Below are 15,489 nucleotides of genomic sequence, written 5' to 3'. Positions count from 1 at the left end.
AAAATTATAATTATAAAAATATCTCTAAATTTAATAAAAATAAATCTCAAACAAAGGTGCTAGCTGATTTTTATTTAATGAGAAATTATTATTGCACCACCTCTTTTTTGTCTTATATTCATATTTAGGAGATAAATGAGCTCTCTTCTCATTCCCCAGTTTTTCTTTTCGATATGGCGATTTTAAAATTTTATATCTACACTCATTAAAAAAAAGAAAAAAAAAGGTTATTCCAAAACGATTTTCTATTTTCATATAGACGTTTATTTATTAACCAAAAATTAAAAAGTGTAATTCTAAATTTATCCTTGTGCTTTGATCTTGGAGGGATTTTTCATTTTTTCTACACTGGCCTTATAAATTAATGATGAAAGTTCTTATCATTAATTGCTTTGGAAATGAGCAAGCACGGTATGACCCCTAATAGAATTTATTAATTGGACAAGTTATATAACACCTTTGATATGGCTCCTAGACATGTATGCAATTTGTATCTTTTAGTTTTACTTTGAATTCTTTTTTAATTATATATATATATAATTAAAATTTATATAAAATTAAAATTTAATTATATTTTTTTAATTTATTAATCATTAATTATATTAACAGAATTTACTCGTACGATGATAAGATAGAGGGAATGTCCCGATCACTGCTATATAACCCAACAGTCATTTTTTTATTTTTCTTACTTTCAAAGGATGGAAAAAAAAAAGTATTTGGACGTTGACTGATTTCGTGATTGCATTACTTCATTTTTCTTGCCTGACGCGATTAAGGCGCGGGCTCACTCATCATTTCTAACATGGATTCTCCTTTGGCTCCATCCATGAAGCTATTGATCAACATTTAACTGAATGGTTTTGCAACCCTTAGCTAGAAAAGTAAAGTAAAATTAAAAATCAAAAAAGAAAAATGGCAGTGGCAGGGGTTTACAGAAGAGTTCTTCCCTCTCCTCCTGCAATTGAGTTCGCTTCTCCTCAAGGCAAGGTAATTACTATAATCAATTACTTGCTCTCTCTCTCTCTCTCTCTCTGTTGCATGCATTTAATTCAACTAAAAACTTCCAATCCTTTTTTTTTTTTTTTGTTGCAGAAATTGTTCATAGAAGCACTTGAAGGAGGGACCATGGAAGGATTTTTTAAATTGATATCATACTACCAGACTCAATCTGAGCCAGCATACTGCGGTCTTGCCAGCCTCGCTGTCGTCCTGAATGCCCTCGCTATTGATCCTGGAAGAACCTGGAAAGGTAATTGTTTTAAAACTCTTAAGCATATCTCCACTTTGGTTACTTAAAAGAAACATTTAGATATATTCGAATTAATTTCCAGGGCCTTGGAGATGGTTTGATGATACAATGTTAGATTGCTGTGAGCCTTTAAGCAAGATTAAGGACGAGGGAATTACATTCGGTAAAGTTTCATGTTTGGCTTTTTGTAATGGAGCTAATGTCGAAGCTTTTAGGACAAATGAAAGCTCCATTGATGAGTTTCGCAGACACGTAATTTCCTCTGCTTCTTCAGAGGATTCCCATGTCATCACCTCATACCATAGAGGAGTTTTTAAGCAGGTGTAATTCAAATTTATAGCTTATTCCTATTGGCCTTGCGTAGTTGATCTTTATGTTATAATTCGCAATCTGATTATTTGTGATATTTCTTGATCTCAATACTGAAGATACAAAAGTTTCTTCTACTTAAATATACTAAGAGTCATTTGAAATATTCACTGTCTTGTCTGATTGCAGACTGGAACTGGTCATTTTTCACCGATCGGAGGCTATCATGCTGGAAAGGACATGGTTCTTATTTTGGATGTTGCTCGTTTCAAATATCCACCCCATTGGGTTCCTCTTACACTACTTTGGGAGGCCATGGATACTATTGATAATGCAACAGGACATCGTAGGGGGTAATCTATTCTACTGTGAGTTTTCCTTATTGTATCAGGGTATCATTTGTTCAGTGAGTTATCTATCGAATAGTCTTATTCTATTGTAATAAGGTTTCCAGCTTTTGATTTCTCAAAAGACACCACAGTATTATGCATATTTGACTTGCACATATTCTTGATTATGCTTTTATTCTGTTTTCAGATTCATGACTGTCTCAAGGATTCCCAAAGCACCATCCATTCTCTATACTGTGGTACTGTTCTTATTAGAAGTTTTCTCTAACTTGACAATGGAAATTTCTTTATCATGTTTTCTTTTCCCTCCATATGGGCCACTGTAGCATGTAAGCGTGGTTCAAATAGAGCTAATCATATTTGGCCAGTGTAGAGAACCTGAGGATATGAATCATTGTTAAATTATTCTCATGTATATGCATATGCACCTTTCTTAAAGGCATTTCTTGAGATGAAAAGGTAAGTAAGATGTTGAAATCAATATAATGGACGGTAAAATAAAACTGTTGATCAATCAGCTACACGATGAAAAAATTTGTTTGCTTTTCATGGTGGCATTTACGGATACCACTATTTTCTTGAATGTACCTTTTTCTTGCTTGTGATGGGAAGATATTCTAATTTGCTCCCTCATCATTATTGTCTGTCTGCAGAGCTGTAGACATGAGGGCTGGAACAAGGTTGCAAAGTACTTAACTGAAGATGTTCCCCTTCGGTTAAAATCTGATGATGTGAAGAGTGTTGAGAATTTACTATCTGTTATATTTAAATCAGCACCTGCTGACTTAAAAGAGTTCATTAAGTGGGTTGCAGAGGTTCGGAGACAAGAGGATGGGAGTATGATCTTAAGTGAAGAGGAGAAAGGAAGGCTGGTTATGAAGGTTTTCTCTAGCTTTTTTCTTATTCCTGCTCCCCTCTCTTTTGCCTTCTCCCTTTCCTATGAACCTGCTTTTATTTTTTTTCCGCTTGAAAATGGTGAATTTTCATGTCATTTCAGTGATTGTCTTCCATTTATTATTTATTTGATAGACAAACAACTGATGTAGAATTCTGATCTTGACGTTTCAATGTTTGGCATTTCAGGAAGAGGTATTGAAACAAACACGAGAAACTGAACTTTTCAAGTATGTGGCCAAGTGGTCAGCTTCTAAAATTTCACTTTGTAAAGGTGTCACCTCTTGGGGCTTGAAAGAAACATTACCCGAACTAGCTGCGGATATTTGTTGCCAAGGAGCAGAACTCTTCATGGGAAAACTCAGTTCATCAGAAGGAACATGCTGTAGGCAAACCAGTGTGACACTTCTAAAAGTCGATGATGAAAAGGCTATGACAGTGGTTTCAGGGACTGTAACTACAGATGGCATCGAAAAAGGGATTGAAACACTGGTTCCTTCCTCTATAACTGAGCTGAGTAATTTGTGTGATTTTGATCAAAGTAATTGCAAAGGGATGCATCCTTCTACGGCAGACGTTCTGACAGTACTTTTGTTGGCCTTGCCACAACATACATGGTCTGGCATTAAAGAAGAGGAGCTTCGCATGCAATTCAATCACCTTGCATCAGTTGACAAACTCCCCTCTCTGCTTCAACAGGAAGTAATACATTTTTCTCCTTAGTTCTTTGTCAGTTATCCGATCTCCGTCTCCTTTTCCAGTGTTCTTTTATATTCTATGGAAAAGATTTTCTTTGTTTTTTCGTTTATAGTCGTTCTTTTAGTTGAATATTATACTGAAGTTATAATTTCGTAAAGGTTTGTTTTCCAACCTATCCGTTTCAATTCTAACCCATTGCTAACTTGTAAAATGGATCGCCTTACTGGTCAATCACTAGGAGACACTGTCAAATGAGACTTCAATAGACAAAACCATTGAAAATTAAAAGCAATAAAGCTGACATTTTGAGACAGAAAAGTTATATGGAAGATGTGATAATTGTAAGATTATTATGAATTTTCTTCAATACGTCAGTCTTCATGAGTTTATGCTGAAATTCGGAAGATTATATTCTCTGCCAAATGTGCTACTGTTTAGCAAATTGCATAAAAGCTCTCTCATCTTCAGTGTTCAACAGAAGGAGAGATTTCCTAACTAAGTTTTGTACTTGGGGAAGTAGTTTTTCATTCTTAGCACTAGTTTGGTGCTAGCCAATACTAGTGCTAGTCAATAATCGACTCAGTCAGGTTTATTGGTATTAACCTGTTTTGATTTTGAAATTTTGGTCAACAGAGTTAATTTGGGTTCGGTGGAGTTACTGAATTAGTTTACATCAGATTAAGAAGTTGAATAAAGCAACCTGGTTGGTCAATGCTTTAAATCCCACATTCCCTATCTGATGCGCGTGGTTTTTTGATTCGTAGTTTCATCAGACTTGTTCTGCATTTGAGTTTTCTGATTGCCTAGGCTGACAACTTAATAATTTATTAGAATATCAGCATTGTTACTAATTCAGTCAAATATACTATACTTGAAGATTCCTGAGTGTACTTTTCATGGCTATTACAGGTCCAGCATTTGCGCCGGCAGCTCCATTTCCTAATGACCGATCTCAGTGCTCCTTGACCTTCTCCTTAATTTCTTCTTGATGAAGGTAACATTCCAATCTTTGGCATTCATGGGGGTGATAGAAACCATGAGATTTTAATAAAAACAAATGGTAAAGTATTTTGACTATGGAGATGGATATAATTAAGTGAAGAGCTCCAGTATAACTGTAATACTCAACTTTTTATTTTTTGAAAGAATACTCAACCTTTGACAAAACAAAATAATTAATATTGTTTGTTTCTTGATTCTTATCTTAGACATCTGAATTTCAATGGAATAAGTAATTACCGTATGGACTTTTTCTGATTGTAACGCTTCTTGTTAGAGCTCGCCTGCTTGTTTTGTCTCAAGTTCCAATTCTTATTCATTTTTCTTAATCCATAACTCATTAGCTTATTCTGCTGTTATCGGAGTCGAACTTAAATCATTTTATCTGAGCACACTGCTGCGCGGTGATACATGATAGATGGAGAAAATATCAAATGGAAACAGAACAACTTGGACTAAATATTTTTAAAACTAACCTATAGTCACAAGACTTTCTAACTGCATAATCAAACATACATCAGAAAGTAATTTCTGCAATTGAAATGTGAGAAAATCCACTTCATTGTTACAAGGGACTGCTGCCATCTGTTGGACGTAATGTAGCCACAAGTAGCCAACGAACAATGAGAGTGCCGTTATATTTGAGAATAGTATTCAAAATTATTCTCCTGCTCCTTCGAGTAAATCACACTCCTGATGCCCAGTAGACCAGCCAACTAATTTTCATACATTTTCTATCAGATTGTAATTATTTTTCATTCAGTTCGTCTTAGTGCTAATAATAATAATACTATACCTACATTGTGAAAGCCAAAACTTGGCTTAAGACACCGCCAAGAAGAAACTAACCAGAGGCTGACGGTTCGTGGAGATCGATCATAAGGAAATGAAGCTGCCGTCTTAAATGCAGGACCTGTACAATCACGCAATCAAATTCAGACCAAGATCAATTTCCTGTCAGGTTTATTGGCATCGGCCAAAGTTGATTATGATATATAGACAGTAATGGATTAAGAACTAAGTAGAAAACAAATATACCTCCTGTTGAAGCAAAGAAGGGATATTTTCAATTGATACACAACGATTCAGTTGCGTAAGTAGCTTCTCTTCTTTAATCCCAGACCATGTATGTTGCGGCAGGGCCAATAGAATTACTGTCAAGACATCGGCTGTAGAAGGATGCATTCCTTTGCAGTTACTTCGATCGAAGTCACACAGAATATTTCTTGGCTCCGTTTGAGATGAAGGAACAAGCATGTCAATTCCTTGTTCAACGCCATTAGTTGTTATTTTTCCTGAAACCAATGTCATAGGCGATACACCACCGGCCTGTACAAGTACTACGTTTGTTTCCTTGCAGCAGGTCTCATCTAACGAGCTGAGTTGTCCAGCCAACAGTTGTGCTCCTTGGCAACAAACATTCGCTGCTATTTCAGGTAATGTTTGTTTGTAACCTTGGCATACTGAAATTTCAGAACCCAGCCATCTGTTGATATGCTCGAATATTTCAGTCTCTTTAATCTGTTTCAATACCTCTTCCTGAAATACCAAACTCAAAGCATAAAGAAAACAATTGCAATGGTTTTTTTTTTTTTTTTTGGTCAAACAGATTCTATGAAAACAATAGAAACCTTGATGATAAGCCTTGCTTTCTCTTCTTCACTCGAGCTAACACCGGCAACATCTTGTCTCCTAACCTCTGCAACCCACTTGATAAACTCTTTTAAATCAACAGGCGCTGATTTAAATACAAGCGAGAGTAAATTCTCAACATCTTTTACGTCGTTCATTTTCAGTCGGTGTGGAACATCTTCTGTTAAGTACTTGGCAACCTTGCTCCAACCCTCATGTCTACAGCTCTGCAAAGAACCCACGAAGACAAATGCAGAGACCATTATAATTTTTCGCTTAAAAGTGAGAACTGCCAGTAGGAGTTATACCACTGTATAAAGAACAGATGGTGCTTTGTGAAACCTCGATATAATCATGAACCTGAAATAAGAGTTAAAAGCTTAGTTAATAACGAAATTATAGTTGAACGTAGTTCCTTTGATATCGAATTACATGAAATAAGATTAGCCTAATTCTATTATCAGAGGAAAGACCCTCTAGGATGTCCAGTTGCTTTATCGATAGTGTCCATAGCCTCCCAAAGAAGTGCAAGAGGAACCCAATGGGGAGGATATTTGAACCGAGCAACATCCAATATAAGAACCAAATCCTTTCTTGCATGGTAGCCTCCAATTGGTGAAAAGTGACCACTTCCAGTCTGCAATCCAATAAGAAAACGAAATTCTTTATCATCATTTCAGTGGTAATTAGAAAAGTTCACAAACAAGCAAACAAGCTAATTAGCGTTATACCTGTTTGAAAACTCCTCTATGATATGAAGAAATGACATGACAATCCTCCGAAGAAGCACAGGAAATGACATGTCTGCGAAAATCATCAATGGAACTTTCGTTGGTCCTAAAAGCTTCGACTTTGGCTCCATTACAATAAGCCAAACAAGCAACTTTGCCAAATGTAATTCCCTCAGCTTTGATCTTACTTAAAGGCTCACAGCAATCTAACATTGTATCATCAAACCATCTCCAAGGGCCTGCAAGTCGTGAAGTGTTAAAAAAAATTAAAAAAAAAATTAAGATCCAATCATTTTCTTTAATTTAATTGGCTCGAAAGTAACCAATTTCACAATATATGTATAAAATGGAGGCTAATATATTAATTATTATTACCTTTCCATGTTCTTCCAGGATCAATAGCGAGGGCATTCAAGATCACAGCAAGAGTAGCAAGTCCACAATACGCAGGCTCTGACTGAGTTTGATAGTATGATATCAACTTGAAAAATCCTTCCATGGTCCCTTCTCCGAGTGCTTCTGTAAAGAGTTGCTGCAAATTCATTGAACAATAAGAAATTATTGAACAAAGAAAATGAGGACGAGGTTGGTGTTTTAACTTACTAATTACCTTGCCTTCAGGAGAAGCGAACTCAATTGCCGGAGGAGAGGGAAGAGCTCTTCTATAAAGTCCTGCCATTGCCATTTTTTTAATCTTTTCTAGCCATGAAGAAGCTTTGTAGTTTAGTTTAGGCGTTTGGTATACTTTATTCAAGTTCTTGAAGGCTTTACTGTTATTATTAATCTTTTCTCATGTATTTATTAAGAGCTCGTGTTTAAGTGAGTGCTGTCTATATCATTATCATGAGTACAATCAAGAGCATACTCTCATTTATGCCACGCCCACCCTCAATGCCATGACTATTATTTTCTCTTTATATATATATATATATATATAGATATATATATTTGCAAAGAACCGAACTTGAATTCGTCCATTGAACGAACAAGACAATTTATTCTCCTTTCTTTAAGGAGAGGGAATCGGCATTCAGTCTCAATCAAAGCCTAAAGGTGACGGATAAAAGAGGAAAGATCACAAAAGTGGCCATGCGCGTAGGTAAGTTGTGGAATTTCCTTTTAACCTTACAGGGGGGCAGTATGATTCGCTAGAATATTTTTAGTTAAACTAGAACTCCAAGCTTAAAGACTCTATAGGGTAAATTTTTTTTTTCCTGATTTTTGAAATATTCATATTTCAAAAATTCGAAACGTAATATTACCACCACCACTAGTTATATTATTATACATCAATTTATATAAAAAACTTGTGATTGTATCTTTCATTACTCAAAGTTATAAATATTTTCTCTCTGCAAGCCCACATAATTAATCTCTTAAATATAGTTCGTTACGTATTATCAAATATTTTAAAATAAAGATATCCAGCAAGAACATTGATTGATTAGGAGCAATCGATCTAAGAACTTAATTAAGGGTTTATGTTACCTTACGTAATTTATAAGATACATGCAACGGGCACAAAAATTTGACTTTGGCCTTTTTTGGGAGGAGTTATTCGTTTCTTTAAAGCACACGGCCCTACAACTAATCCATCGATTTCGAGGAAACAAAATTGAATTTGCACAATGTGCAAAGCTTTGAGCTTAACATTTGGGTTATTTTTACATACCTCCCCTGAGGTTTCACGTAATAACAGTTTAATAGAAAGTATCTCTATATTTTTACATCCCTCCCCTACAGTTTCACAAAGTTATGTACAGCATCAATATACAAGGCTAAAATCGTAAAATCTCATTTAAAATTAAAAAAAAAACTCAAAAATTTTTTCTTATTATTTTTTTTGGGGGAAAACTATTGCAGTAAATCCCTAACAACCACATCCTCTCTCATGCGGTCACCCCTCCCGGTGATTCCTTCATGCCGCACCATGTCTCGCCGTTGCAGCCCACGATTTCGCTCCCCTAATTCCTAATTTCACAAAACAAAGTGAGCCCTAAGAGCCACATCCTTTCTCATCCAGTCACTCCTCTCGAGCATTCGCCCCGGTCTCTTCTCCCAGGGAATTTGACCCGACCCGAGTCATGGATCTAAACTGGGGACCCGCTGCCAATTCGTCTGGCGGGTGATTGGTCGGATCTCCTGGTGGGGGATTGGTTGACGACCCGGTCTCTTCTGAAGCCGTTTCTCGGCGGCGGCTTTGCCGGAGATCTAGTAATCACTCTCGGTCGTTGCCTCACTTCTTACTCGCCATCTTCAATGTCTCTCATGTCAGTGACATTAGTCATCGTTGAGAGGCTCTCGCTGACGCTGACGCTGCAAATCTTGGACACTTGAGACATGATTTCCTCCTCATTGCTGCTGCTCAAGTTCTGCTTATCTTGAGCATTCTTGGCAAAGGCTTCAACTTTGCGGGGGCTATCACTAATCTTGGCCTCTTTCTCTTGTTCTCGTTCTTGTTGTTGCTGCAACTCTTGTTTCATATGAGCAGCAAAAACTGGGTATGGGTTTGGCTTCGGTTTTGGTTTACGGGTTTCGGAGAGAACTTCTTTGACAGCTCCAATGTTTGGTGATGCTGAGTATTTGTTGAGTTGTTTACAGTTCCCCCACTTCCAAGTTTAAATATGAAGTAGTAAGTGGTCAGTTAATTTTGCTTCGTTCAATGCTCACCAGTTTCTTGTGGCTCCTTTTCTTTTCTTTTTCCCTTAAACAAATAATAGTAACAAAACGAATGGCTTCCTTTCTTTGAATGGAAGTCATTTTCTAACTTTCTGCATCATATTCTTTTGATTAAAAGTAAACTTTATTTATTTTCAGGTTTTATTAAGGTTTTATAATTTTGAAATACAACTTTGTTCTTAACTCTTTCCCAATCGGCAAACAACAATTTGCCACCCAATCAAGGAATATTTCAAAAAAATTATTTATTTTAATTAATTAATTAAAAAGAAAGTTACAAGACAATGAAACATTTTTCTGTAACCCTCCCGCGGCCCATGTGATTCCGCTGTTGGTGTTCTAGCTCCTATAATTGATGTACTATTTTTGTTGAAGTTATGAAAATGTTATTTTCCCTTTTCAAAAAAAAAAAATGCATGCTAGCCCACGCTCGCTCGCATCATTACACTGCCAAAATTTGACGGGAAATCGTAGCTGTCAGCCTTGAAAGGGTATTTTCGTCATCCTATCGTCCATTAACGGTCAACTGACAGAAATACTAACGGCAGGGGAGGGATGTAAAAATACGGAGATACTTTCTATTAAATTGTTATTACGTGAAACCTCAGGGGAGGTATGTAAAAATAACCCATTAACATTTGCATTGATTAATAAAAATTTGAAGCACACACCAACATAATGCATGTGCAAGGAGGAAGGTAATTCAAAAGTCAAAAACCCTAAGCACCAACATACAGTAAATTCTTTTTATAGTCCTTACTCTATATTAGAATAATTTTCATATAGTTATAAAAAATTTCGGCTAACTTAGGCCAGTTATAAATAAGTTTAAACTTCATATTATAATAAGTTATTAGTTTTTTAAATCCCATTTTAAGTAACTTGCCTCTACGTAATAATAATTCTTTATATATTGTAAAAAGTATTATTAAATTCTAACATGAAATAAAGTATATTTTTAAAGTTGTCTAAGATAATAATTTATTTTTTAGAGTTGTTACAAAATCTTTGAACTTGTAGTTAGATAATAAATCGTTAGAGTGTACACCTTCTTATTGAAGTTAAAATATTTCTAACTTCTCGAACTTGTATTTCCGAGCTATTATCTTCAGGATCATCTCATTTCTCTTCATGTCTAATCGAGCAATGATTTCTTCTTTAGTTAAAGCATACATGACTTGTTACTCATTTGGATGATTGAGGAAGATATTGATATCCATTCAATTAGTGTAGTGAAGTTGTCGAATCTGATCACTTAATTCTGAAATGACTCTTTCATTCTCCTCATCCACTTCATTTGAAATAGACAAGCTCCATTAATTAATTATTAATATATTTACTTTTATATTACTCGTATTAAGGATAACTAAGTGAAAACAAAAATGTTTGCAACTAAAACTCTAAATTATAACCTTCTCATCATAATAAAATTAAACTGGTCTAACATCATATGAGCATAGGAAAGTTTTCCTGTACTTTGACATCAAAATGTTATTAGCAAAAAGTGGAATCCTTCTTTTGATGACGTGAAATGGGCATATTATTTGCTGTCTAAGGACAACCGAAAAATATGAAATCTATGGGGCAAAAAGTGATAAGATATTATTTTCTTTTAGGGGGAAAAAATGATAGTCTTCCTTACGGAGACAGGGAACCTGAAGGATTTCATGGCTTGACATAAATTAATTTATGGCCAAGGTTATTTTTAATTTTTAACTTAAAATTTTGAATTATTAATTTCATGCAATCTAATAGCATAATCAAATACTATTTTAAGTACGTAATTTGGCTATTTAAATTCCCATGAAAGCCCGACATTGATTCTCCCAATACTCCTTTGCCTGCTTAACCCTCTCCACTCTTTCGATCTGAAGCCGCTTCTCCCAATACTCCCGGCAGCTGTTTATATAACAACCATTAATTAGATAAATTTGGAGGAACAGCATAAACACTGAAGCCTGAAGGCAACCCCTATTAAAGAAAAGATTACAAACCTTGGCTAAAATTTCTTTTAAGTTTAAGAAGAGTCTATAATAAACACTTCTCTATGCTTTCTAATCATTATGTATTGGGAGAGTTGTCGCAAAAAAGCACTTACCTACATACCTCTCTCGCAAATTAAAATCATATGCTGGAGATATTCTTCCTATATATAAATTTTGCATGTCGATTTCGTAGGTACTTATCTCCAATTAAAAATAGTTGATATGCATATATAAACAAACCTTCGACTTAACAGAATACCGAGCTCTGTCAAGTGTATAGCTCCTTGGTATACTCCTGCCTGGAATCAAATTAATACAATTTAGGGAAAGAGATTTAAAAATAAAAAAAAAATTAATATGGTCTACAAATATATTACAATCTATAGTACAGTTCAAAGATCGGCTACCGAGTATAGTTCAAGAATCTACCCCTACTCATATTTGGGGATATCTACCCCACTCCAAATTTTTAAGATAGGGAATAAAATAACCCCCTGGTGGGGGCTGAAACTCATACCCTCAAATTGAGTTTAATCACTTGCTTTTCATACTAATTTGAATTGTTAATGACTAAATTAATGCCGCAGAGATCTTTTTCATTTTTCCATGAAAAATGGTCTCTGATAGTGTATTTAGCTCAAACTCAATAAAGCGAACAAAGAAGCTAGTTCAAGAAAACTAGCAATATTAATTAAAGAGAAATTACCTTTCGACATAGAGGGCATTTTTCTGTAGGATCTGCTAACTTGAGTCCATCAACAATGGAGACTGAAGCAGCAGAGCAAGCACACATTTTGCACAATATATGACCACATGTCAGAGAAACCGGATCGAACACCGTCTCCTGTTACCATAATAAAATTTTGCACACCTTATATGTGTATATTAAAGGCCATAACTCACAAGTACGTTAAATTAAAATTTTTCGGTTCTTTTTCCTTCAGAGCATCTGTACATAAAAGGACGTGTTTAGTGCTTTGTACAATCAATGGTACTACCCTACCCCCTTTTTTTTTTTGTGTTTTAAATTGCAATACACTACCGATATATATTACAATTAACAGTAGTCAAAAGCTTAACATACGATGGGATTGCTTGAGATATATATAGCACCTACCTTTTTTTACTGCTCAGCAATTACTTTAACAAATCCCTGTTGTTATCTATTTACTAGGATTTAAGAAAGGGATTAATTAATTAATTACTTACCAGGCATACAGGACAAGTCAACTCAATATCAAGCCTGATGGAATCAAAGAGCTGACAAGAGAGTGATACTTTGTCGTCGTTAAATGTTAGCCTGTAGCCTTCGGATGAAATGGCCTCTGCGGTGCTTGAACTGACATTGGTTTCCCCCAAATTGATGTGCAGAGCCACAAGCTCGCGCAGCCATGGTGACTGCAGGATTTCAATTTGCATACTTTGAGCTTGAGATTTGAAGGCCGGCCCTTGCTTACAGCAATGATGAATCTACAATATATATCCCACAAAATTAAATGATCTATTACAATATTGAATAAGAAATAGATGATTTATAACAAATAAATAAACTGTAATATAATTAATAAACCAACAATTAACACTAACTTTATCATATTTCTTGAGTAATTTCTGAATCATAATGGCGTTGATTAGTGCATAGACAACTACTTCTTTGCCTTCTTCAATTAAGCTGGAAACATGGGTGCCTTCCCCTTGCATTTTTCCTTTAATCCAGAGAAAGTACTTCTTTAAACCAGCGGCCTGATGAAGCTCAATCAATTTCTTTGCACGCTCATTGAAGTAGCTTACAACAGCCGACATGTCATTCACAAGCGAAGGGAAGAAGGCTCCATCGCACACTATACATTGATAATTTTATATGAATTAATTTAAACATGTAAGAGAAAGATTTTAAAAAAAAATCCAAGGAAATGGATACTCAAGAAATTAACTAGTATGTGAAATTAAAAATTAAAAAAGACAGATGTAAAATTAATAAGCGATCATATATAATTATGAATGAGCTTTTGTGTTGAGCATTAAGAAATCAAAGCAATAATCAAGTAAATTTCAACAGATAATAGACTATGAATTAGATTGTGAATTTCTAATAAATTAAGATCAAACCACATACTATTGATTCAGCAAATTATATTGCATAATCGGATTGTTAATTAATGTTTGTGAGATACACATACCAGGACAATGATTGTGGCAGCTGGTAATTTTAATTTCAACAACTCCATCAGCACTGGAATTAGATTCAGGGTCTCTCTGAGATTGAAAAGCTAGCCCGCACTTCTTCAATATGTTCTTTAGCTTCTTGCAAGCAACCTCAGGTAGTTTCTGCTCTTTTTGTTGCATGTACTCTTCATATTTCTTGCAGAACTTCATGGCGCGGATAGGCGACTGAAAGAAGTAAGAAGACAGATCGACGAGCTCGATCGATCTTAGAGAATTAATGCTACCACTTGATCTTAGCTTTAAGCTTTAATCAATGAATGAATAAATAATTTTTTAAAAAAAGTTGTCAACTTACGTATGAAAATGATTTCTTCAGTTTTTTTATCATGAAGGCGGCTATTAATGACAAAGATTCATGGCTTCAGTGCCGCTGGCTTCAAAGGAAAGTCAACTTCCATCAATAGCTTGCTGGCCACATCAGTTGGAGAAAAAAATAAATAAATAAAGTAATGACGCGTAGACCATGAGAGAAACATAGAATTTGAGAAGTTTGAAAATATTTTAATTTGAAGGTGGTGGTATTGTCAATATATGATGTATTTCAAAATTTAGGTGGTATTTGATGGTTTCATTTGAAGAAATAAAAGGAGAGAAGAAGAGCATAAAAAAGATGAGGGGAAAGGAAAGAAGGAGAGTGGAGAGGAAATATTAATTTATGGAATTTCATATTGTTTGATTCAATATGGAATTCTATAGGGAAAGCGATGGATTATTTTTATTTGGACAAGTTTACCCATTGTATTAAATTTTCAATATCTATCATTAAGCAAAATTAAAACTATATCAATCAATTTATATTATTTACTATTAAAAATATACAATATTGTGAGTACAACAAAATTGAAATACAGCTAAACAGTAAAGTTAAATTGTAGCACACAGTAACTAAAAAGAAACTGCAGAAAATATAAAATCAAAAAAAAAAATCCAAGGCCTATACTGGACAGTTTCCTTAGAATAAATTTGCCACATATTGTCGGATGCTTTAAAATTAGATTGGCGTATGTTTCCCACAAAACTACAGGTACGAAACAATTTCAGCACACCACCGAATTATTTCCGTCAAACTTCCAAAATGCTTGAAACTCACTGACACAGAAAACGTCGAGGGAGAAAATTGTTTTGTGTTTGTGTGTGAAGTTGTTGTTATCTCTTGAGATGAAGAGAAGCTACCAATTTATAGCCATTCATGTGAGGGTAATACCGTCCATAGTTAATTGCATTCAAATCTGTAACGGTGATCACTTTCAATTAAAAGCTCTTGAATTTAAATTCACAATTTAATTATCTAACTAAATATTTGTAACTGCTGTTTTGATAATATTATTTGCCAGATTTGAAATTTTATTAAAAAATTAAAATATAAATACCAAAACTAATTATAAATTAATTTACCCTAAAAATAATAGTAACTGAAAGAAAAAAAAAATTACTATGAACTAATTTGATTTTCTTTAATTTTCTACGTTTGCAATTTAAAAAAAAAAAGCAATAACAAATATATGCATATCAATATCATTTAGATAATCTTAATTGGGTTTTCAGTATTAAATTAAGGAAATATTTGAAAAATATAGGCTTCCCCTTCACTTCTTTAATTTTTTTTTAATAAAAACCACCAAGAGGTGGGGGTTAGGCAAGACCCCTACCTGTAATATAAATTAAAAATATAACAAATACATAAGAAGAGAGACATAAACTAAAATCTCTTAAAGTAATGAAAATACACGAGA

General features: G+C 34.5%; 3 protein-coding genes across 3 annotated transcripts; 1 reads left to right on the top strand and 2 right to left on the bottom strand.

Moving 5' to 3' along the window:
- The first annotated feature begins 714 nt into the window (after window positions 1–714).
- LOC18048036 (glutathione gamma-glutamylcysteinyltransferase 3) lies at window positions 715–4,758 on the top strand. Its single transcript, XM_006443729.2, has 8 exons — window positions 715–990; window positions 1,096–1,252; window positions 1,335–1,573; window positions 1,751–1,914; window positions 2,099–2,150; window positions 2,565–2,792; window positions 2,995–3,507; window positions 4,414–4,758. Exons 1-8 carry the CDS (start codon window positions 916–918, stop codon window positions 4,468–4,470), a joined length of 1,485 nt encoding a protein of 494 aa, XP_006443792.1. The 5' UTR covers window positions 715–915; the 3' UTR covers window positions 4,471–4,758.
- Window positions 4,759–5,078: 320 nt separating this feature from the next.
- On the bottom strand, window positions 5,079–7,619 carry LOC18048035 (glutathione gamma-glutamylcysteinyltransferase 3). Its single transcript, XM_006443728.2, has 9 exons — window positions 7,477–7,619; window positions 7,242–7,398; window positions 6,867–7,105; window positions 6,609–6,772; window positions 6,444–6,495; window positions 6,135–6,362; window positions 5,542–6,042; window positions 5,353–5,416; window positions 5,079–5,219 (listed from the first exon to the last, which is right to left on the bottom strand). The coding sequence occupies exons 1-9, from the start codon at window positions 7,549–7,551 to the stop codon at window positions 5,164–5,166; spliced, it is 1,536 nt and encodes a 511-aa protein (XP_006443791.2). The 5' UTR covers window positions 7,552–7,619; the 3' UTR covers window positions 5,079–5,163.
- Window positions 7,620–11,338: 3,719 nt separating this feature from the next.
- On the bottom strand, window positions 11,339–13,906 carry LOC18048033 (probable E3 ubiquitin-protein ligase BAH1-like 1). Its single transcript, XM_006443726.1, has 6 exons — window positions 13,711–13,906; window positions 13,118–13,371; window positions 12,740–13,000; window positions 12,237–12,374; window positions 11,771–11,829; window positions 11,339–11,444 (listed from the first exon to the last, which is right to left on the bottom strand). The coding sequence occupies exons 1-6, from the start codon at window positions 13,904–13,906 to the stop codon at window positions 11,339–11,341; spliced, it is 1,014 nt and encodes a 337-aa protein (XP_006443789.1).
- Between the last annotated feature and the right edge of the window lie 1,583 nt (window positions 13,907–15,489).

The sequence above is a fragment of the Citrus clementina genome, unplaced genomic scaffold (assembly GCF_000493195.1).
Source record: "Citrus clementina cultivar Clemenules unplaced genomic scaffold, Citrus_clementina_v1.0 scaffold_3, whole genome shotgun sequence".
Classification (NCBI taxonomy): domain Eukaryota; kingdom Viridiplantae; phylum Streptophyta; class Magnoliopsida; order Sapindales; family Rutaceae; genus Citrus; species Citrus x clementina.
The sequence above is the reverse complement of the archived record's forward strand: the minus strand, read 5'-3'. Positions and strand labels throughout refer to the sequence as shown.

What these genes read in the sequence shown, in the direction of transcription:
- LOC18048036 (XM_006443729.2), top strand. Translation starts at nt 916, where the DNA reads ATGGCAGTGGCAGGGGTTTACAGAAGAGTTCTTCCCTCTCCTCCTGCA. An exon ending in GCAACAGGACATCGTAGGGG is followed by an intron (nt 1,915 to 2,098) that starts GTAATCTATTCT and finishes TTCTGTTTTCAG; the next exon opens with ATTCATGACTGTCTCAAGGA. An exon ending in AAGGAAGGCTGGTTATGAAG is followed by an intron (nt 2,793 to 2,994) that starts GTTTTCTCTAGC and finishes TTGGCATTTCAG; the next exon opens with GAAGAGGTATTGAAACAAAC.
- LOC18048035 (XM_006443728.2), bottom strand. Translation starts at nt 7,551, where the DNA reads ATGGCAATGGCAGGACTTTATAGAAGAGCTCTTCCCTCTCCTCCGGCA. An exon ending in TCCTGGAAGAACATGGAAAG is followed by an intron (nt 7,106 to 7,241) that starts GTAATAATAATT and finishes CACGACTTGCAG; the next exon opens with GCCCTTGGAGATGGTTTGAT. An exon ending in GCAACTGGACATCCTAGAGG is followed by an intron (nt 6,496 to 6,608) that starts GTCTTTCCTCTG and finishes CTCTTATTTCAG; the next exon opens with GTTCATGATTATATCGAGGT.
- LOC18048033 (XM_006443726.1), bottom strand. Translation starts at nt 13,906, where the DNA reads ATGAAGTTCTGCAAGAAATATGAAGAGTACATGCAACAAAAAGAGCAG. An exon ending in TACTCAAGAAATATGATAAA is followed by an intron (nt 13,001 to 13,117) that starts GTTAGTGTTAAT and finishes TATATATTGTAG; the next exon opens with ATTCATCATTGCTGTAAGCA. An exon ending in AATGCCCTCTATGTCGAAAG is followed by an intron (nt 11,830 to 12,236) that starts GTAATTTCTCTT and finishes ATTTGATTCCAG; the next exon opens with GCAGGAGTATACCAAGGAGC.